The 21,162-nt window shown below is 60.1% G+C and overlaps 2 protein-coding genes across 5 annotated transcripts in view; both read left to right on the forward strand.

Annotated features, from left to right (window-relative positions):
- Positions 1-15,184, forward strand: part of HHIPL1 (HHIP like 1) — a 28,134-nt gene extending 12,950 nt beyond the window's left edge. For all 3 annotated transcript variants that reach the window (XM_058740265.1, XM_058740268.1, XM_058740267.1), the window contains 6 exons: positions 158-486; positions 987-1,113; positions 4,550-4,695; positions 7,762-7,843; positions 11,314-11,396; positions 13,664-15,184. In XM_058740265.1, the coding sequence (XP_058596248.1) occupies positions 158-486; positions 987-1,113; positions 4,550-4,695; positions 7,762-7,843; positions 11,314-11,396; positions 13,664-14,199 (1,303 nt within the window). In that variant the 3' untranslated portion in view covers positions 14,200-15,184. The remainder of the gene's footprint in view (positions 1-157; positions 487-986; positions 1,114-4,549; positions 4,696-7,761; positions 7,844-11,313; positions 11,397-13,663) is intronic.
- Positions 15,185-20,134: 4,950 nt separating this feature from the next.
- LOC131517733 (cholesterol 24-hydroxylase) overlaps positions 20,135-21,162 on the forward strand; it is a 33,017-nt gene continuing 31,989 nt past the window's right edge. Inside the window, exon 1 of one of the 2 annotated variants that reach the window (XM_058740272.1) lies at positions 20,135-20,393. In XM_058740272.1, coding sequence (XP_058596255.1) covers positions 20,272-20,393 — 122 coding nt within the window. In that variant the 5' untranslated portion in view covers positions 20,135-20,271. The remainder of the gene's footprint in view (positions 20,394-21,162) is intronic. The other variant, XM_058740273.1, reaches the window with a different exon arrangement.

Consider the following 21,162-nt stretch of genomic DNA (forward strand, 5'->3'; position numbering starts at 1 on the left):
GTAAGCAGCTAAGGAGGGCTTGAACCAGGGCCCTGGCCCTCCCCGCGGCCACGTTCCAGGCTGGCCTTGACCTGGCCCCAGCACCCGCCGCCGGGGGCGCCCGAGAGCCCCGGCGCCGGGCGACCCCGAGCCGCGCCTCCTCCCGCCCGGCCCGCAGGTCGGCGCTGCTGGGCAAGGTGCTGCGCATCGACGTGGACCGCAACGAGCGCGGCCCGCTCTACCGCATCCCGCGCGACAACCCGTTCGTGGACGACCCCGCCGCGCGGCCCGAGGTCTACGCGCTGGGCGTGCGCAACATGTGGCGCTGCTCGTTCGACCGCGGCGACCCGGCCACCGGCGCGGGCCGCGGCCGCCTCTTCTGCGGAGACGTGGGCCAGAACAAGTTCGAGGAGGTGGACCTGGTGGAGCGCGGCCGCAACTACGGCTGGCGCGCCCGCGAAGGTTACGAGTGCTACGACCGCAAGCTGTGCGCCAACGCCTCCCTCGGTGACCGCCATCCCGGACCCTCTCCGCGCCCCGCCTCCCCCGGGGCCCATCTCCCCGGATCTGCACCCCCAGCCCCCGCCATGGTCGTGCCCGCCGCCTCCCTTGTGCCCCTCCCGCCCCCACCCCGTGTCGCGTGGACACCACCCCGCGCGCCCCCGCGGACGCTGGTCCTGGATCCGTCCCCCACCCCAGGGGGTGTGCGCTAGTGCGCTCTCCCTGCCCGGCCGCGCCCTCCCCCGCCCCATCCTGGATCTCCCCTTCTTCTCCCTCGCCGGCGCTCCTGGGCTGTTTCTAGCTCTCCCGCCCCGTCCCCTTCCCGCACACCCATGCTCGACTCCCTGCTTTCCCGGAGCTGTAAGGGGCCCCAACTCTGGCCCTCCTGGTGACCTCCCATCCCCTTGCCCCTCCAGACTCAGCCCACCTACCAAACTTCATTGTGGGGGGGGGGGCTGGCCGCCAGTGAACCCACATGCTCACCCCCAGCTTCCGCCCCCCTGCAGATGATGTCCTGCCGATATTCGCCTACCCGCACAAACTGGGCAAATCGGTCACCGGAGGCTACGTGTACCGGGGCTGTGAGTACCCCAACCTGAACGGCCTCTACATTTTCGGCGATTTTATGAGTGGGTAAGTGGCCCATGGGCTCCTGTGGCCGAGCAGCGCCACTGCCCTGAGTGTCTCTGGCCGCTGCCCCCGCGTTTGTGTAAAAAGCCGAGGGTACAGCGGCAGGGGCATGTGAGTATGTGCAGGTAAGTGCTCCCTACAGCTGCTGTCTGACGGGGACCTTCAAGGGCCAGGCAAGCAGGTCTCTTCCTCTGGGAGGAAGTCTGGAGTTACAGCTCAGGAGACACCCTAACCCGCCCCCTTTTCTCCTGGTTTCTTCCTGAGGTTTGCTGGCTGCCGCAGGCACCACCGTGAGGGCACAGGTCGCCACTCAAGATGGGATGCCTGTTTAGTGCAGACCCATCGGTCTTCCCCTCCCACTTGAGGTTCCCGGGCTCCAGGCCTGACAGCAGTCCTGAGGGGCAGAGGTGGAAGGGGGAGGGCATGAACAACTTCTGCACACACTCTGGGCCACCTGGCTTCTGAGGAAACCAGGACCCGTCGCTGCACTAACTGACCGGGGCTCCAGGGGGCATTGGCCCAGAAGAGGCCAGAGAGGTCATTCTGCTGGAGTGGGGAGGATGGGGCTCCAGCCAGGGTCTGACCATGGGGCCCCTGGAGTCTTGTTGCCCAGTCCTCATGCTCTTTGCCAGCGGCATCTCACTCACTAAGACCGTAAAGGATGTGTGTGTGTGTATGTGTGTGCGCGCGAGCATGGGGTGAGGGTTGGGATATATCAGATTTTGGAGCGAGAAAAGTGAGCATACCTCCTAAGCCTGCTGTGGGTCAGACTCTTTCCCAAGGAGAGCCCATGACCGCCTCATCCTCCCATTGTCCAGAGGAGGAAACTGAGGACCACAGGGCCTCAAGCAAGACATACACCTGGCACAAAGCTTAAAAGTGCTGCTGGGGAGGGGGATGCCTGGCTCAGTTGGAGGGACAGGAAGCTCTTGATCTTGGGGGCGTGAGTTTGAGCCCCACATCGGGTGTAGAGGTTGCTTTCAAAAATAAACGGGGGCGCCTGGGTGGCTCAGTCGGTTAAGTGTTCAACTCTTGGTTTCGACTCAGGTCGTGAGTTTGAGCCCCAAGTCGGGCTCCATGCTGACAGTGCAGAGCCTGCTTGGGATTCTCCCCCCCGCCCTCTCTCTTTCTCTGCCCCTCCCCAACTCATGCATGCACTCTCCCTCTCTCAAAATAAATAACCTTAAACATTTAACTAAATAAGTAAAAAAAAATTTAAAAATAATTAGTTGCTTTAATTTTATCTTATTTTTAAGTAATCTCTACCCCAACGTGGGGCTCAAACTCACGACCCCAAGATCAAGAGTGACACACTCTACAGACTGAGCCAGCCGGGTGCCACCCCAAGCAAAGCTTTTTTTTAGAGATTACTTAAGAATAACATCTTTTTTTCAATGAAAATTTATTTATTTTAATTTTTTTAAATGTTTATTTATTTGAGAGAGAGAGAGAGACAGAGCGTGAGCAGGGGAGTGGTAGAGAGAGAGAGAGACACACACACACACCCACAGAATCCAAAGCAGGCTCTAGCCTCCAAGCTGTCAGCACGGAGCCCGACATGGCCTTGAACTCACCAATGGCCAGATCATGACCTGAGCCGAAGTCGGACATTTAACCGACTGAGCCACCCAGGAGCCCCTTATTTATTTTTCAGAGAGAGAGAGAGAGCGCGCATGCATGCACGAGTTGGGGTGGGGCAGAGGGAGAGACAGAGGGAGAGGGAGAATCCTGGGCAGGCTCCACGCTCAGTGCCGAGCCTGACACAGGGCTCGATCCCACAACCCTGGGATCGTGACTGACCTGAGCCAAAATCAAGGGTTGGACACTGTATTGATTGAGCCACCCAGGCACCCCAAGAATAAAATCTTAAAAAAAAAAAAAGTGCAGCTGAGGTGGCTTGGGTCTGATCCTGGCCCGCCTGCCTATTAGCTGTATGACCTTAGGCCAGTGACTTCACCTCTCTGTGCTTCCGTTTCCTCATCTGTAAAATGGACACGAGAATAGTAGTTGCTTCCTAGGGTTTGGGGACCGAATCAGTTAATACGCACGCAGCACTTGGAATCTAGCATCCACTCACTATTTGGTGGCTCTTACTTCTTCCCACCCTGGCCTCTCCACCTGAGGGCAGCTAAACAGGGTTCCCCAGGAGTAGAAATAAAGAAATAAGGAAGCCTGAGGCTGGCCAGAGAATTGTCAGCTCTTGCAGGCTGCTGACCCGAGGCTGGTTTGTGTCAGCCCCCCACACCGACCCTGACCTGGGCCTTTGGATGCTGGATCCTCCCCAAGCTCTGCCCCTTCCTTAGGATCGGCTTCTGCCACTCAGCTTTCCCAAGAAGCCTCGGTTTCTCTGTCTGAGTCTCCTTTCTCCCGTCTGCTGTCCCCCAGGAGTGTCCAAGTCTCTTGGAATGTGTGTGTGACCCACACAGTCCACTAATTTTGACAGCCTTTCCCGAGCCCTTCTGCTGAATCGGGGGGAGGGCAACAGAGCTGAAATTCCCTTGCGCCCCAGTCAGGGAGACAGGCCCACGCCGGGTGCACTCGAGTGCAGCCTCAGGCAGCCTGTGTGCAGTGCTGGGGGAGCCCGGCGCAGGGGCAGTCAGGAGGGCTTCCCGGAGGAGGGCATGTCCAAGCAGGGCCTGGTGATGGACGGGGGGGGAGAAGGGATTAAGGGGCAAGAGCAGCATATTCTGAAGATGCCCAAGCATCTCCAAAGTGGAGGCGGCTCCAGAGTATGTACAAACTTCCGGCCGCCGGGCATGGAGGATTCCGAGGCTCTTGACCACAGGTCAGTGGGTGGGGCTAAACTGAGGGGGGCAGGGGCGCCTGGGTGGCGCCGTCGGTCGAGCGTCCGACTTCAGCCAGGTCACGATCTCGCGGTCCGTGGGTTCGAGCCCCGCGTCGGGCTCTGGGCCGACGGCTCGGAGCCTGGAGCCTGTTTCCGATTCTGTGTCTCCCTCTCTCTCTGCCCCTCCCCCGTTCATGCTCTGTCTCTCTCTGTCCCAAAAATAAATAAATAAATAAATAAATAAATAAACTGAGGGGGGCAGGGGACAGGTTTGTCTCCTCCCCCGGCCCTTTCCTGGTGCATAGTACGCGCCCAGTGAAGAATGCGGCGGGGCCCGCTTTATGACATCCTCACTGCCAGACCACCAAGGAGCATGGAGGGCCAGCCTTATGGGTGTGCAGCCCGTGCCCATGCACAGACCTCACGCTCGGAAGGGCCCACACTTGACCGCGCAGTGGTCAAGTTCTGCCCTCACTGTATTGCGATACTTGGTAGTTTTCGAACCAGGGGTCCTGTGTGCTGATTTTACACCGGATCCCGCAAATGACGTATGGTCCCTGTCGCGTGAATAGTACGAGGGGATGGAGGGACTGTGGGCTGGGTTCCCCTGGGCAGCACGCCGGCCAGCCCCCTGCGGCTCATCCTTCTTTGCAGGCGTCTGATGTCCCTCCGAGAGAACGTGGAGACGGGCCAGTGGCGCTACAGCGAGATCTGCATGGGTCGAGGCCAGACCTGTGCGTTCCCGGGCCTCATTAACAACTACCACCGTCGTGTCATCTCCTTTGCAGAGGATGAAGCTGGTGAGCGCTCCTGAGGCCCTGAGGCCTCTCTGTCCAGGCCACAGGCCCCGGACTGATCCCCCGCACCCCCACCCCGTGGGTCCTCTGGGCCTGGGATTCCAGGGACGGGGTCTCGGCCCTGAAATCCCCTTCAGGCTGGGGAGCGAGTGTGCAGTGGCCTGAGACCTTGCTGGGACCTCAGTCCCCACCAGCCCGAGCTTCTTTCTCCCCATCCGGAAGATGGGAACGGTGTCCCTGACCCCGCTTGTCCCTGCAAGGCCGCTTCTAGGCTGCAGGTAATGATGTGGAGTGAGCAGACCGGGAAAGGGTTGATGATGGTGGAAATGCAGGCTGGCGGGGGGGGGGGGGGGGGGGGGGGGGACTGTGTTCCAGACCTCTACCACCCTGGGTTCGCGAAGACCCAAGAAATCTGGCCTGTAAAATTAAGCCACATAGTCCTCAGAAGGCGGGTAGACACCGCCCTCTTGAACACCCTTTGTGGACACTCTTGTTAGTGGGTTTCCATTCAGGCTCTTGCATTTTCAATGCAAGGAACAGGGAGGGAGGGGAGAGGATGAGGGGCCATGGAGGCTGGATCCTGCTCCAGCCTCCTGCCTTTGTCCTTGGCCCCGATTGTCCCTGGACAAAAGCCCGAGGGGCCCCCAGTGGGGCCTGGGGGATGCTTGGCAGGGTTGCTAGGCAACGCCCACCCAGGGACCTTTGGAGGGGTATCCCCTGCAGGGCCCAGGGCCCAGAGCCCCCAGGCCTAAGTCTGGGAAACCTTTGTTGGATGACACCCATCACAGTCTAAATTTTCAAAAGGGCAGCCCCAGCCCCCACCGCCCTCCCAAACCCACTGGGCCTTGAAAGCCTTTTCTTTCGGCCAGTAGGGGGTTAATGTGTTTTGGAAGGAGGGGCGCCCTCTCCCCACCCCACCCCCACCCCCCACCAGGAGCAGGACTTGGAAGGTGCAGTTCCCAAGGGGCCCTTGTTCAGCCCTCTGAGTGACACCAAGTAATGGAGAGCCAGGAGGAGGCTCCTCTAAACCACACGGCCCAGGGCCAGCACACTGGTGAGCTCAGGAGGGCGACCCCTGGAAGGCACAGAGCCCTGGGGTCCAACACAGACAGTCCTCCCCCAGCCCCGGGCTCAGGCTCCTACCTCTCCAGTTGTTCTCCTGACATTTGTAAATTGGCCACAAGGACCTCTGCTGGCCTGGGGTTCTCCAGGACAGTCCACGCAGCAGAGAGAAGAGGGCAGTGTGGCCCTGGGTAGGGCGCCGGTGGGGGCTGTGGCTCCCAGCAGACCAGGCTGACAAGCCAAGGAGTGCGCCTGGTCCAAGCCCATCACCTTACAGAGGTGAGGGTGGGGGGACTGTACCCAGCCTGGCCCCCAGAGGCCTCCCAGGGCCTTGAGCTCGAGCTTGGTCAGCCAAAGGAAGACGGACTGTGGAAAAGAGCATTCCAGAAGGAGGCAGTGGCATGTGCAGGGAGACCCGAGTCACTCCCAGGGCCTGGAGTGTAGGTGTGAGGGCTGCACGGCCAGGGAGGAGACAGGGGCTCCCAGGGGCCACTCTTCAGAAAGAGGCCCAGAGAGGGAAGTCACAGCCCAAGGCTGCACAGCAAATCCATGCCTATGACATGGGTTCTCTCCAGCAGGGGCTGTCCTCCTGGGGTACGGTTGCATCATCACCTTGGGGACCTATTTACCACCCCAACCCCACCAAAGCAGGGCTGGTACTCCTGGAGGGGGGGGTCAGAGGCCATTGAGCACTCAGCATCCTGCCCTCCCCAGCCCCAGACTCCCCACCACAGCTGGGTCTACCCCAGTTACACAAGTTGCCCCCCTCTCCCCGCAAGCATCTTCCCCTTTGTGGAATTCCCTGAGTTTCTTGGGCCTTGATTCTCAGACCCCACCCCCATGCAGCCCTCCTTGACTGCATCTGTCCCCACAAATATGCCTTCCTCTGAGTTCTCACCTCTCTGTCCAACTTAGTGGTTCCTTGGGGACCACCCCCATCCTTGGGAGAACTCTTCACTGTACTCTTCCAATGACAGAAGTATTAGCATGGCCGAACTGTCACACTGAATCACCACGTGGGCTGTGTCTGGGCCTCCCAGCCCCCATGTGTCCTACCGTGATGAAGGAGGACTTGGGGGCAGCAGACATTCCTGAGTTCCAGGCCTGGCTTAACCACTCACCAGCTGTGTGACTTTGGACAAGTCGCTTAACCTCTCTGAGCCTCTCGTTTTCTCATCTGTAAGGTGGGAACGATGAAGCCTATTTCCTGGGCATTGGTGCCTCTGGCAGCAAGAACCAGGGGGTGGGATGAGGGTGAGGAGAGAAAGAACTCACATTTGCTCAGAGTATCCAGATGCTCATAACTCTCGGGGGCCCCGAGAGGTCGAGGAAACTGAGGCTCCAAGTGGGGCTGTCCCTGAGCTATAGGCGCGCACGTGGGGCTCAGCGCAGGAGCCCCGCCCCCCACTTCAAGCGTGGACTCTTCTGCCCCTGCCACCTGCCTGGGAGATGCCTGCTGGTCAGTGGAGAGAGACTCTAGTCTCCAGGACTTGGCAGGACCCGGATCCTGAGGATGACAATAATAGCAACAGTGACAATAGCTAATATCGATTGAGCATTTAGCCGGTGCTCTTTGAAGCCTTATTATAGCCCTAGGATCCCCTATATCCCATGTTGGGGATAAGGAAGCCGGGCCTCAAAAGGCCACATGTGCCAACGGTAAGCAGTAAGCAGTTGGCTGGGGAGCTGGGCTGTGGCCCCTCCCTTGTGCCCAGAGGTGTGTGGTGCTGTGCACGAAGCCAGGCGGGGACCAGGGTGGGGCTGGGTCCCCAGGGAGGGGGCAAGACGGTGGGTCGGTCCCCGCAGAGCGGCCCGCAGCCCCGGAGACTGCTGTAGACTGCTCTCTTTCCCAGCCTCTGGTTCCTGCAGACCTGGAAGGCCCCTGGCACGGCTCTCTGGGGTTGGGGTCCGTGTCAGAGCCTGAGAGGAGCCAGGGGGCGGGGGTGGGGCCGGTTGGGACCGTATCCCAGGCCGTGTTCTCACTCCTTGCCTGGTTTCTCGCCCAAGGGGAGCTGTACTTCATGTCAACGGGCGTGCCGAGCGCCGCAGCGGCCCGTGGGGTTGTCTACAAAGTGATCGACCCTTCCAGGTAAGCCCCGCCCGCGGCACTGCCTGGGCTCCTGCTGTCTGCCAGGGGTCCTCGCCTCCATTGCCTTCTTTTCCTCTCTGCCACCCCCTGAGTGGGGGGGGGGGGTGGGTATCACTCATAACCCCATTTTTCAGAAGGGAACACTGAGACCCAGAGAAGGGAAGTGACTGGCCAAGCCCATAGTGCTGGTGAGGGGCAGACCCAGGCCTCAAAACTGGATATGCCACCTCGAATCCAGCTCTGCTCACGCCCCGACCCTGCACTTTCTCCTCTCTGACATGCCCCTCACTCCTCGGCCAGCCCACCCCCCGCGCCACCCGACAGGCCCCCAGCCCCTGACTTCCCTCTGAGATACCCTGATGCCCGCCGGTCCCCACCGCAAGGCTGCCCTCCCACCTTCCCTTGGGGAAACCAAGCCACTGGCTACTGTGTGGAACATGCTGGAGCTTTCAGAACACCTCCCTGACCCTCCCCCTGCCCGTCTCCATCTGTTTTGCTTCTGCATGGAAAGACACTGATTTGGTGCCGGGCGGTGTTCTGACTCCTTCCCCGTGAAGCTCACTGACTTCTCAGCTGCTTAGCTTGCAGGGATAGAAATCAATCACGTAAAGTCGAGTGCCCCGGGTCCAGCCAGAGCCGGAGCTGGGGTTGGGACGAGGCAGCTGGCTCTGGAGCCTTGCCCTGACCCCTCCACTGCACAGCCCCACCCCTCGCCTCAGGCCTCACTGCCTCCAAGGATCCTTTCCCTCCAGGCTTGGTCCGGGGCTCCCCTAGGCTCTCGCCACTCAGACCCCCAATCTGTACTCTCCTCCTGGCCCTGGAGTCTCCAGGGCTAAGACTGTTGTCTTCACTATTTCAAAGTCGGCGCTGGCCCTGGGCCTGGCCTGCAGCATAGAGCGGAGACTCAGGCACGCCTGATGAATGATGGTGATCTTTCTTCAGCCCCTTCTCCGCCCTTAGAGTTTTGCTTCTCAGTCGGCCTCCATTCTGCCCCTGGGCCAGCTGCCCCCGACGTGTGCCCGGCTGGTGCTCACCCCCCAGCACACAGCCTCAGGTGCTCTCGAAGCATCCGGTCACGTGTGGCAGACCCCGGCACAGACAGTCACCCTGACCTTTGAAACACGCTGGTTTTGGAAAAATCCTGAAAAACATCATCGCACTTTAAAAAAAATAATTAAAAAAAAAATTAGAGTAGGCTTAGATTTGCAGACAAATTGCAAAGATAGTTCAGAATTTCCCACACACCCCTCGCCTGATGTCCTCTGTCGTAAACATCTTGCATCATCAGGGTCGCAGTGCATGAACCGATATTGGCACATTGCTATTAATTAAAGGGTTTCTCTGGATTTCCCCTGCTGTCCTTTTTCCGCTCCAGGATCCTGTCCAGAATGCCATTTTACGCTCAGCCATCCTGTCTCCTTAGCTTCCTCTGGCCTGTGACAGCCTCCCAGACATTCCTTGTTGACCACACTTTTTTTTTTTTTTTTTTTTTAACACAAATCTATTCGTTCTTGATATCATTATTAGGAAACACAGAAATACTCCCTCCTTTCAGGAGCACACGCAAACTTTGCCTTTTTCTTTGTTCGTTTTCCCTGCTTTGTATACACATCTCCACCGTGTAACACCACTCTCCAAAGGATCGTTTTGAACGGCTGTGTAATTTGCTGTTGAGTCGCTGCGCCGTAATTATCTTACCCATTCCTTGGCCATTTAGGTTATTCCCCCGCCTCCTTTTTTTAAAGAGTGCTTCTCTAAGGAAATATCACATATATGGAGCATGTAATTCATACCAGAGGCTGCCTCAGACCCGTCATCTCCTTTTGCCACGCAGCGCCCTTTCCTGGTGACGGAGGGAACGCGAGGCTTACGGAGGTCTCTTGTTCTAGATCTCCTGGAGTGGGGAGCCAGAAACAGGCTAGACGCCTTCCCTTCCCGCCCTCTCCCTCGTCCCTTTTTTTTTTTATTTTTTATTTTTTTTATTTGTTATTTTTTTTATTTGTTATTTTTTTTAAATTTTTTTTTCAACGTTTTTTATTTATTTTTGGGACAGAGAGAGACAGAGCATGAACGGGGGAGGGGCAGAGAGAGAGGGAGACACAGAATCGGAAACAGGCTCCAGGCTCCGAGCCATCGGCCCAGAGCCCGACGCGGGGCTCGAACTCACGGACCGCGAGATCGTGACCTGGCTGAAGTCGGACGCTCAACCGACTGCGCCACCCAGGCGCCCCTCCCTCGTCCCTTTTGTGTGTCTCTGTCAGAATGCATGTCTTTCTCTGCACCCACAACGTACTGCCTAGAGGCTCCCTTGCAGAACACGGGGAATGAAGAAATCAGGAGTGGGCGAGGGGGGCGGGGGCATCCAGCACTGCCCCGACACAACGACTGCGGCATTGGCGGGGGCGGGGGCGTAGCTCCCACCTTTAGCAGAACAGAGTTTTTGTTTTCGTTTTTGTTTTTACATGATTTCCTTAAGGAACAAAACCGTGCTGGGCCTGTCTGAAGTGTGTGGGTACTACCTGGGGTTCAGGGCAACCAGGAAACCCACCCGGTCCGCAGCTTTGAGAAGCGAGTGTGCCTGGCCGTGTGTCTTCGGTCTCCGGGTGCAGGAAGGCCCATATCCCTCCTCAGTTTCCCTCTTTGGCCAAGCCGGTCTGGAAGTCACCTCGCGTCACTTGGCCATTCACCCCTCGGGCTTTCCCCTTGTGCTGCCGGGACCCTATTGAAGTCTGGGCTCACGTGGGCCAGTCCCAGAATAGGGCCGGTCCCATTCAGAGACTCACAGATCGACAGCCAAAAGCTAATTAAAATGGAATCCCATTCCTTCCTTGTGCCCCTCGGGGATGTCAAAGGAGGCCCAATTCATAGCCCTGGCAACCCTTCTCAGACTCTTTTTTTTTCTCCCAGTCCTCTCAAACCCCACCCTCCAGGGCCACGGATCCTTCAGCCTCTGGTGCCAGCCCTGAGGCTCTCCCTGGCCCTTTATCTCTAGACCGACCTTACCTTGCCCTCACATGCCGCATCACCAAAATCCAGGAGCCAGAGGGGCAGAGAGAGACCCTCCTCAAAGGCTGTGCGGCGTGGGGGCTCCGGTGGGGCTCAGGAATCGGGCTGCAGCCGCGGTTACAGAAGTGGGCTGATCACATTCCCAAGGACAGTTCATGCTCTGAATCCCAAGTGGCCCAGGAAAGCCTGAGCCGCCCGCCCCCGTGCTCTCGGAGCAGAGGCCGAGCGGGCCCTTTGCAGGATCTCTGTCCTGGGGTTGGGCTCCTAGAGCCTGGGGCACGCAGGCTGCCACGGGCCACACCGCAGGTGCCTCCACAGATGGCCCCCATTGATACTGTCCACACCTGCCTGGGCCTGGCTGCACAACCTGCCTGGCTGCAGGGGGAGAACGGGTGGCAGAGGGACATGCTCGGGGTGGGCTCCCCTGGGCGGGGAAGCACTCATGACCTCCTGTGTGTCAGCAGACGGGCACCACCCGGCACGTGCCAGATCCAGCCTTCCCGGGTGAAGGTGAGGAGCCGCCTCATCCGTTTCGTGCCCAAAGAAAGTAAGTGCCCACACGGCGAGGGAGGGAAGCTCCTGTAGCCCGTAGCGGCTGGGTGGAGGGTCCTTCCAGCTGGCCCTGGATGCCCTTCCTAGGCCCCTGTGCCTAGCACTGGGAGTGGCACACATCAGACACTCAGTTAAAGTTGGTGGAGCTCTTTAAACCCAGGTCATGGGTAAGTGGCCTCAAGGGGGCAAGGAACAGGGAGAGACGGCGGGCCCCAGGCCAGGTGCACTCAGAGCTCTTGGGGGCAGAGACCGTGGGTTGATCTGCAGGGGAGCAAGACTGGAATGAGTCATTTCAGGTGCAAGAGCCCCAGGAGAGGGGGCATTTGCCTGGGGCCGCCATAGGATGGTTCCGTTGTGACCAGCTCGGTGGAGAGGGAGGTGGGTGCAAACCCATGACCTGAGGGCCAGCCAAGGCCACGGATGATGGTTCCTGGCGTCTGGGGCCAACCGAAAGGGTATGCCTGAAGAGGGGGTCTTATCCCCTGGGCCCCAGCTAGGTGGGAACACAGACCAGTGCTGCCAGACCATCCATTCTTAAGAGAAGCAGGAAAAATGCACCCATCCATCCATCCATCCACCCATCCATCCACCCATCCATCCATCCATCCATTTGCTTATCACATACACGTGCTTCATGCTGGGGACATACCGCTGAGCAAGACAGACACGGTCCCTGCCTGCTCAGGTGGTTATATACGATCTCCCCATTTGCAAATTTGGGCAACTCTGGTTCGAAATTTAAAAAATCGCCCTGCAGGCCAAAGGAAATACTTCAGTGGGCCAAGTGTGCCCAACAGATAGATCACCAGTGGGTGGGCTGAGGGATAGGGGGGCAGGAAGAGGGGGCGTGCTCGACACCTGGCAGTTGGGGGTGGCCAGCCCTGAGGAGGTGGTGCCCCCAGGAGAGGAAAGTTGGGGGAAGGAATGAGCTCAGTGTTTGGGGACGTTCATTTTAGCGGCAGCTGGTTCCAGGCCTTGGCGGGTTTTCCATTCATTCAGCAGTTTCTGGCACTTTCTACAGTTACTCATTCGGTGCTGGATGCTGGGGCCACAGGAGAAGGCAGACCGGGCCCTGTCCTGGCTGAGACCGACAGAGAAGTCACTTATGGCCCCAGGGCCTTTACAGAAGTGTGTGCCAGCTGCCATGGGGACCCAGAGCAGTGCAAGACTGGGGTGGGGGTGGGGGGTTCCTGGAGGCTGAGCGTTGGGGCCTGGAATGAAGAGGAAGGTCCGCTGGAGGTGGGGTGGGGGCACAGTCTAGGCAGCGGGGGACCGGCAAGAGCCAAAGCAGAAGCGAGGCAGCCTGGGGGCCGGAAGTCCTTCCCTGTGGGTGGCCTGGGGGCCAGTGTGCAGGGAGGGGAGCGTCTGGCCCATGTCGCTGGGCTCCTGGCCCTGACCTACACGTGGCCTCGAATTAAGACCCTTTCTCAGCCTTCATCTCAGCTGAGGTGGGGAGGTTTAGGGTTTGGACTGGTGGCCCTGGGATCCCTCCCCATAGTAATGGCGTAGTCTGGGAATGCCGTCTCTCCTGGCAGCGTCTCGTGGAGGGTGAGGTTTATCTCTGTGGCTGACCAGGGCCAAGTGTGAGGGCCACGTGCTGCAGGGACGCAGGGAGTCGCCCGCCTCAGCTCCCCACGCCTACTGTATCCAGGCCCCGTGTTGGGGTAGATGGCCAGGGTACCCTGTCCCCGACCCCAGCTCTGGTCAGTGTGGGCCCCAGCCCCCAGCCAGCAGCCTGGAGGAGAGAACTTCACGTTGGAGGCCCTGCGCCCTCCAGTTCCCGTCCTGCCCGTCTGCCTTAGATGAGATAGATCCTCACTTTCTTCTCATCGGTGGGCATCAGCGTCCTCACCCCTACGCAGGAGATTGGAACCAGAAAGGGTCACTTGCGAGAAGCCCTCCCAGACACTCCTTCCCCTCCACCGGGCTCATGAGTTAACAGCGTGAGGGTCTGTCCCGCGTCCCTGCTCCCAGACTAGAGACTCCCAGAAGGCCAAGACTAGGGCAAGGCGGGGGAGACCCCAGTAGCAGACTGGCATGAGCCAGCTGCCAGCTAGTGTGCACAGAATGAAGAAGCACCTCACACCCAGCTCCAGGCTGGCACCTCCAAGAGGTACCCCATCCTCAGGGTCAGAGCCGAGGGCAGAATGAGAACATTTTCCCCTTGTGGGGGGTGGGGGGGCGGTCTGCACTCCTGGGTGGAGAGCGGGGGTGGTGTGGGCGGCCGGGGTCCCTCTGACTCCACGCTCTTCCTCTGCGCAGAGTTCATCCGGAGGGAGGAGAGCACCCCACGGCCCACAGCGCGTGCACCCACCAAGGCGCCCCGCCGCAGCCGCCCCACGGCCGCTCGGCCCGCGCCCACCCCGCGGCCCGCCCGGCCCACCCGGCGGCCGGGGGGCCGGAGGGGCGGCGGGCGGCGGCGGGGGCGACCGGGCACGGCTGACCCCGCGCCCTCGAACGGCGCCGTGCGCCTGGTGCGGCCCGCGGGCCTGAGTCCCGGCCGCGGGCGTGTGGAGGTGTTCGCGGGTGGCCGCTGGGGCACCGTGTGCGACGACGCCTGGGACACCAAGGCCGCCGCCGTCGTGTGCCGCCAGCTGGGCTTTGCGCACGCCGTGCGGGCCACCAAGCGCGCGGAGTTCGGCGAGGGCCACGGGCTGCCCATCCTCCTGGACGACGTGCGCTGCGCGGGCGGCGAGCGCAACCTGCTGGAGTGCACGCACGCCGCCGTGGGCACGCACAACTGCGGGCACCAGGAGGACGCGGGCGTCGTGTGCAGCCACGAGGACCCTGACCTGTAGGCGAGTCCCTGCCGGCCGGCCAGGCCACCTCCTTCCCGCCGGGGCCCGGCAGGGCCCCTCCGCCCTGAGCGCGCCCGGTGCGCGCCCGAGTCTGGAGGCGAAGGGGGCCCATCTGTAACGCCGTCCTGCGCCCCCGTGTGAGGTGTGTGCGGGGCTCGTGTGCGCTCTGTGTCCCTGCCCGTGTGTCTTCTGCAGACCAGAAGCCACAGCGTGTTGGGGTCTGTGTGCTCATGGGCCCCAGGTGTTCTTTCCTTACTCCCAGACACCTCAGGCACGTGCAGGAACACAGTCGGGCCCTGGACCCTGAGCACCGAGGGCTGCTACTCTTCAAGGGCAGACATGGCCCTTGGCCGAGTTAACAGAGGCACAGCTGGCAGACCGAGGGAGGGGACCAGGCCTGTCCTGCCCAGGGCTGGAGTGGAAGGCCCTGGACCATCTGGAGCATGGCCTGAGAACCCGTGGCCCAGCAGTCGGAGGTGCCGAAGAGAACAGGAAGGCAGTGGGGCCAAGGGAAGGTATTAGACCGATGGGTCTGGGCTGACCCGTGGGCCATGGCATCTGAGTGAGTGTCAGGCTGCCTAGGGGGAGGTGAGCGCCTGGGGAGGGGGTACTGGATGACCTCTGGGAGAGGCCTTCTGGTCATCTTTGGCTTCATTGTCATGCTGGGTCTATGTGGGTGCTCTGGGGACAATGCTGGGTCCCCTGGCCCTGAGACCTGACTCTCCAGTGCTCACTGGGACAGAAGCCACCCATCTGGCCACTCCAAGCACCGCGGCCCCCAGCGAGTGAGTGAGGCATCAGGATTCTCCACTTTAAAGGCTGTATCGGGGGTGCTGGAGCCACTTCGGTCATCTCCATCCCCACACGGCTCAGTGAAATCCCAGGGACCCCCGATTCCTCCAGCGGTTCCCCCCAGGAGTCCAGAAAGACTACTGATGCTCTGTCACCCAAAGCTGTGCCAACAACGTCACTGTTTACAACCCCCTTCCTGCCTCTTCTCTCTGATCCATGCTGCCTGGGATCTGGAGGTGGGGACGGAGGAGGGGGGCTGGTGGAAGTTCCTTTGCCCATTAAGCCCCTCCCCCGCCCAGCCGCTCCATGCAGGTCTGTCAAGGCTTGTCAAGTATAGTTGGGCATAGCCTCTGTTGGGGGGTGGGGGCGCAGAGAGAGCAAGCAGATGGTCACTGGGCAGTGAGGACAGGATAGAGCCCATGTCAGGGCCTGTTGGGGCTCTGGGTGGGTCATCCCAGCCCAACCTGTCCATCCATTATCCTGAGAGTTGAGCTGGCATCAGGGGTGGTTGTGCCCAGCAGAGGAAAAGCTACAGGCAAGGCTGGGGCGCGCCTCCTGGCTGCTCCCTGACACGGAGTGCGGAAACCGGGACATTATACGAAAGCTCAGGGTCACCTCCGGGACTCCTCATACCTCTGCCTTGAGTGGGGTTGGCAAGGGCCCTGGGCCCTGGCCGCTTGCCTGGCCCTGTTGAGCCCTGCCTGGAAACCATAGCCCCTGCTGTTGAGTGTGGCCCGTGTGCTGGGCACCATTGTCCGGATGGCACAGTATGTGTGAACTCATTTGAGCCTTTGAACGGCACTCTTCTCCCCATCATTTCACGGGTGGAGAAACCGAGGCGCACAGCCAGGGAGGGGAGAAGCCAGATGAGAGCACACGCAGCCTGGCTCTCGCACCTGCTGGTACCCTAACCGTTGCAGCCTCTGGCTCCAGTGCTGCCAGGCCAGAGGGCGATGCAGCTTGGCCCAGGGGTGTTCCTGCCCGCGGTGGGCCGTCAGCCTCCTCCCACTGCCCCGCGGTGGCTGACGGGCATCTTCCCCAGTCGTGGGGACATTCCGAACAGTGCTAGGAGCTGGGAGGGCCCATGGGGACTATTCAGGCCGAACAAGCCTGGGGGGCTGAGTGTCTTAGGCCTGTCCCAGATGGGGCTGAGCTGAGACTAGAGCCCAGGGAAGCTGGGGGGCCCTCAGAGCAGGGTAGCCCCACCGGAGCTGTTTTTCCCCAAGCCTGGAATTGGGGGCGGGTGGCTCGAAGCAGCCTCTTCCTGGGGCTCCTCCACACTCTGCCCCTCCCCACCCTGTCGAGCCCCCTTTGCATTCCAAGGCCTGAAGGCCAGGATGCCACCAGGTGTGGCCTGGGAAGCGGGGTGCAGGTGACGGGGGGCATCTCCCATTGTACCTCAGCAGTGGCAGCCTGGTGCCACCATCTGGGGCTCCTGGTACCTTCCACAAGTGGTGGAGCGGTCCAGCCCTCAGCGGGGCCCCGAGTGTCACTGTTGTTTGTGGGACAACTGGGCGCAGCCCCAGGCCCTTCCGCGCCTCTGGATGGGGTGCTGCCCCCCTCTGGTCCCCCACCTCATGACCCCCTCAGGCTCCAAACAAGGCTTAGGCTTCAGCCTGACTCCCAGCAAGGAGGTTGACACAGGCACACCACTCCTTAAGTAGTAATACGGGTGGGTGGCTGACGTTTGCTGAGCACCTACTATGTGCCAGGCACCGTTTAAAAGTTTTACTTAATATTCAGTCATTCGATCCTCACGTTAACTTTATGAGGCGGGTGTTATGGTCACCTTCCATTGTACAGATGTGGAAACTAAGGCCCAGTGAGGCTTTGTTACTTGCCAAATGTCATACGGCCAACATTAGAAACCAGGCAGTAGGGCTCTGGGGGCGGTCACGCTGCTGCCTAAAGAGCGTTGAATTCAGTGTCTCCCCCACCTCCCCTTGGCCCCTGGCATCGTGCAGATGGGGACACAAGCCCAGAGAGAGGCAGAGCCGGGTTCCGACTCCCTGTCCAGTGCTCCTTTTACTACACTGCCTACGGCTGGCTGCGGAGGGGGTGTTCCCAAGTGACTCTGTCCCCAGGGACTTTGCTCCTGCCTCAGAGTCCTCCTGGTCTCTGGGATAAGGGCTGACCCCAGGGGTCAAGGCTCCCTCTGTTCCCTATCAGCCTCTGCCATCACCCCCTCTCATTGGGTCGGCAGTTAGAGTGCTCTCTCAGAACATGGTCCAGAGAGGGGCTGCTACAGCCCAAGTATCACACAGCTTAGTTCTCGAGTCCCTGGAGCCCAATGCTGCAGGGACATTCCAGGTGTGGCTGAGCACCCCTGATGGGGCCTCGTTTGTTCCTTGTTTACCTGCATCCCTCTCACAAAGCCCCAGCCAGGCCAGGGCCTTCGTCTCCTGTTCAGAGGACAGCCACTTCAGACCTGCATCTCCCTCAACAATTCCCGCTGGGAAACCACTTCCTGTCTGGCGTTCTCAAACTTGAGCAGAAACACTTGTGGGGCTGGTTAAAACACAGGTTGCTGGGGGCCCATCAGAGTTGTTGACTCCGTAAATCTCAGTGGGGCTGAGCATTTGCATTGCGACCCCGGCTGACGCTGAAGCTGCTGGCTTAGGGGGCCACACTTTGAGAACCACTGTCTACGGGGCTGTCCAATACTATGCAAACCATAATTGAAAATTTTCTAGTAGCCATGTTAAAAAAGTAAAACGAAATCGGTGAAGTGAATTTTAATAATATATTTTCTTTAATGCAGCATATTCAAAAATGATCATGTAACAGTTAATATAAAAATATTAATGAGATTTTTAAAGCATTTTTTTATATCCCATCAACCCAGCGTCTAGACCCACACACAGAACATATTAACTTGGACTAGCCATGTTTTTTTTTCTTTTATGTTTATTGTTTATCTTGAGAGGGAGAAATGAGAGAGCATGTGTGTGTGTGGGGGGGGGGGGGGGTGGCGCAGAGAGAAAGAAGAGAGTACCAAGCAGGCTCCATGCTGTTAGCACAGAGCTGGACGTGGGGCTTGATCCCACAAGCCGTGAGATCATGACCTGAGCTGAAATCAAGAGTCAAATACTCAACTGACTGAGCCACCCGGATGCCTGTGGCCTAGCCATGTTTCACGGGCTGGATTGGCACATGTGGCCCCTTGGCTACCGTACTGGAAAGCCCAGTCTAAACCTTCCAATGAAGGGCCAGGTGGTTGGCCACATGCTTCCAGGCAGCGCCCTCTGCTGGCAGCTTGTAGTGCTGCCTGCCCAGTGCCGTCTGAGACCCACCTGAGCTTTGGGGTGGCCTGATCACAGGAGAGCTGGGAGAATGGGATGAGATGGCAGCGGGACAGCAGTGGACTTGGTACATGGGGAGGGGACACTGTTGACTCGCCCGAGTCAGGGACAGGGGTGCTCTATTGACGGAAATGCCAGTTGAGCCATAGTCACATTAAGTCAGAGGTTACTGGTGTTGAGTGATGCACCAGAGAGTATTAACGCCCATGCCTCTCCTGAGCTCTAGCTGCACAGGCTCACAAATGTACCTTGAGGCTCTCCCTATGCCTGCCTCATGTGAGACCCCAGACTGTGCCTAGGGCAGTTTAGGACCTGGCATTGTCCTCAAAAGACAATTGTTGGGAGCCCTCCCTCCAAATTGCCCCCAACCCCTGGTGCTTTCACAGCCCAGGAGGGGCTGTATAACCTGCCCACCCCCATCCACCGCTCCAAGCAGGGCCAGCCAGCGGCTGCTTTTCACCGCCACGTGGGGGCGCGGTGGCAGGCCAACGTGTCCCAGCCCTAACCCCCTAACCGTAGACGCGTGCGGCTCCCCAGCTCCCTGCGCCAGGAGGGATGCCCAGGCTGCGGTGGTTTGGGGACAGAAATCCTGTCTCTTCTGGGTCCAGCTCTTAAACTGTGGCCCTCTTCGTCACCCTGCAGCCCACACACCCCGAAGAATTCTGTCCGTAGTGGGGGCTGTCCCTGGCTGCACCTGGCAAAGAGGTACACGGACCTTCTGTTTCCAGCCCCCCACACCTCTCCGGGACTGGCCCACGAACGAGGCAGGGGAATGTCCTGTTCTCAGGAACTCGGCAGCGTCCATCTTTGGGTGCCTCCTCCCCAGCCCGTTGGAACTTTATCGGGACCAGGAGTGTGTACACCCGGCCCTTCCCATCCCCTGCTCCCACTCTGGGTGCGCCCCCCCCCCCCCCCGCCAGCGTAGGAATGAGACCTAAAAGCGCAAAACTGGCTGCATTTGTGTCACCCAGACGGGTGAAGACAAGGTGGTTACGTAAACGGGAGGGAAGTTTCGGTTATTACTTCAGAAATACCCTTTGGCTACGGCAGGCACATTTCTCGCTTTCCCTCGAGGGGCCACCTTGCGCACCCAGACTTTCACGCACTCCAACTCGGGCTCCTTCGGACTGGGGTCAGCGCCTCCGACTTGGCTTTTCCTGGAGGCGCCAAGACGCAGGGAGAGCAGACTCTGGTCCAGCTGTGCGCTCTTCAGTCGCTGACACAGCTTCCCCGTGTCCCCGGGGTCCTCGCCACCTGCCCCGTGGCCCCGCGAGGAGACCAGGGACGCTAGGCGTGGACCCGCCAGGCAGGCGGAGCCAGCTTGTGGGGGTTGGGGGTTCCAGAGAGAGGTTTTGGGAACAGTCGGCGCAATACGGACGTTTGGAGTCTGGGATGGGGTTCCCAGGGAGGTTTCAGGGAGAAGGAAAGGGGCCTAGGACCGCGCGCAGAGAACGCGTTTATTTGCAGGCGCCCTAGGGGGCGGAAACAGCCAGCTGGACCTTGCTCTGCCGCCGGGGCAGGAAGCGCGGAGGAAACGGGGTTGCCAAGGACAACGCGTTCTGGGCGGAGCTGCTGCTAGGATAGAGCTTGAGGAACTGGGGGCGGGGCCTGGGGAGGAGGAGGGGGGGAGAGGGCGGAGCGTGGGGGGACTGAGCCAGAAGCGGCATTGTGATTGGAGAAGATCTCATGTTCTGGGCGGGGCCTGAGCGCGGGGGGGCGGTGTTGAGGTTGGGGCGGAGCTAGGGGCGGGGCGGGGGCGGGCGCCGAGAGCTGGAGCGGGTGGCGGAGACGTGGTTGGCCGGGACGGAGAGCCCTGGGAGGGGTCGAGCCGGCAGGGGCGGAGCCGAGAGGGAGTGGGCGGTGCTGGGTCGCGCCGGGCCTGGGGCCGAGGCGGCGCGGCGCTGACAGCTGAGTCGGCTCGCGGCCTCCCGCCCCCTCGGTGCCCGGCCCCGACCCAGGCCTGGCCTGCCCGGGAGCCATGAGCCCCGGGCTGCTGCTGCTGCTCGGCAGCGCCGTCCTGGTTGCCTTCGGCCTCTTCTGCACCTTCGTGCACCGCGCTCGCAGCCGCTACGAGCACATCCCCGGGCCGCCGAGGCCCAGGTGAGCGGGGGGTGGGGGCGGGGGCCTGGATGGGGCGCTCGAATGGGGGGCCGGGGGGCCGCGTCCAAGCCGGCGTCGGGGCCGGGGGTCCAGCCTCGCCGTTGCGCGTGGCCGCTTGGAGACGGCGGCCGGGAGAGGGGCGCTAACTATTCTTAGTAACAAATTACTCACAGCCGCAGCAGCTGGTCCGCGCCCACCGCGCTCTGCTGGGCCCCACAAACGTGATGGCAGCGACAACCCTGTTAGGTAGGCGCTATTGTTACCCCATCGTTCAGACGAGGAGACTGAGGCGCGCAGAGGCAAAGTCATCTGCCCAAGGTCACACAGTTGGTAAGCCTAGATTGAAACCCAGGTCAGCCTTGGCTCTAAAGTGAGCCCTCGTAACTTCGGGACTTTGAACGGGGTCACTCAACCTGAATTGGATCACGTTATACTTGGGTCACATTACCCTTGGTATTTCTGTCCTGGTACATGCTTTTTGCTTCTCCTTAGTACTTCCATTCCATCCTTGTCCCCCACCCCCACCCCAACATACCTCCTCCCACCAGAAGCTTACCTTTCTGAAGCCTAAATCAAATGTGTCATTCCTCCGCTCCAAAAGCTTCCCATCACTGTAGAAGGAAATCGAATTCTAAATTAAGTCCACTCTATGGCCTGCAAGGCCCCTGCTGAGCTCTTAGAACCCACTCTGTACTGTTCTCATCCCCCCCTTTGCTTGCTCACTGCTGCCCCCAGTCTTTCTGCAACCCCCCTCCTGCAGCTGATTTCT

The sequence above is a fragment of the Neofelis nebulosa genome, chromosome 7 (genome assembly GCF_028018385.1).
Source record: "Neofelis nebulosa isolate mNeoNeb1 chromosome 7, mNeoNeb1.pri, whole genome shotgun sequence".
Taxonomy (NCBI): domain Eukaryota; kingdom Metazoa; phylum Chordata; class Mammalia; order Carnivora; family Felidae; genus Neofelis; species Neofelis nebulosa.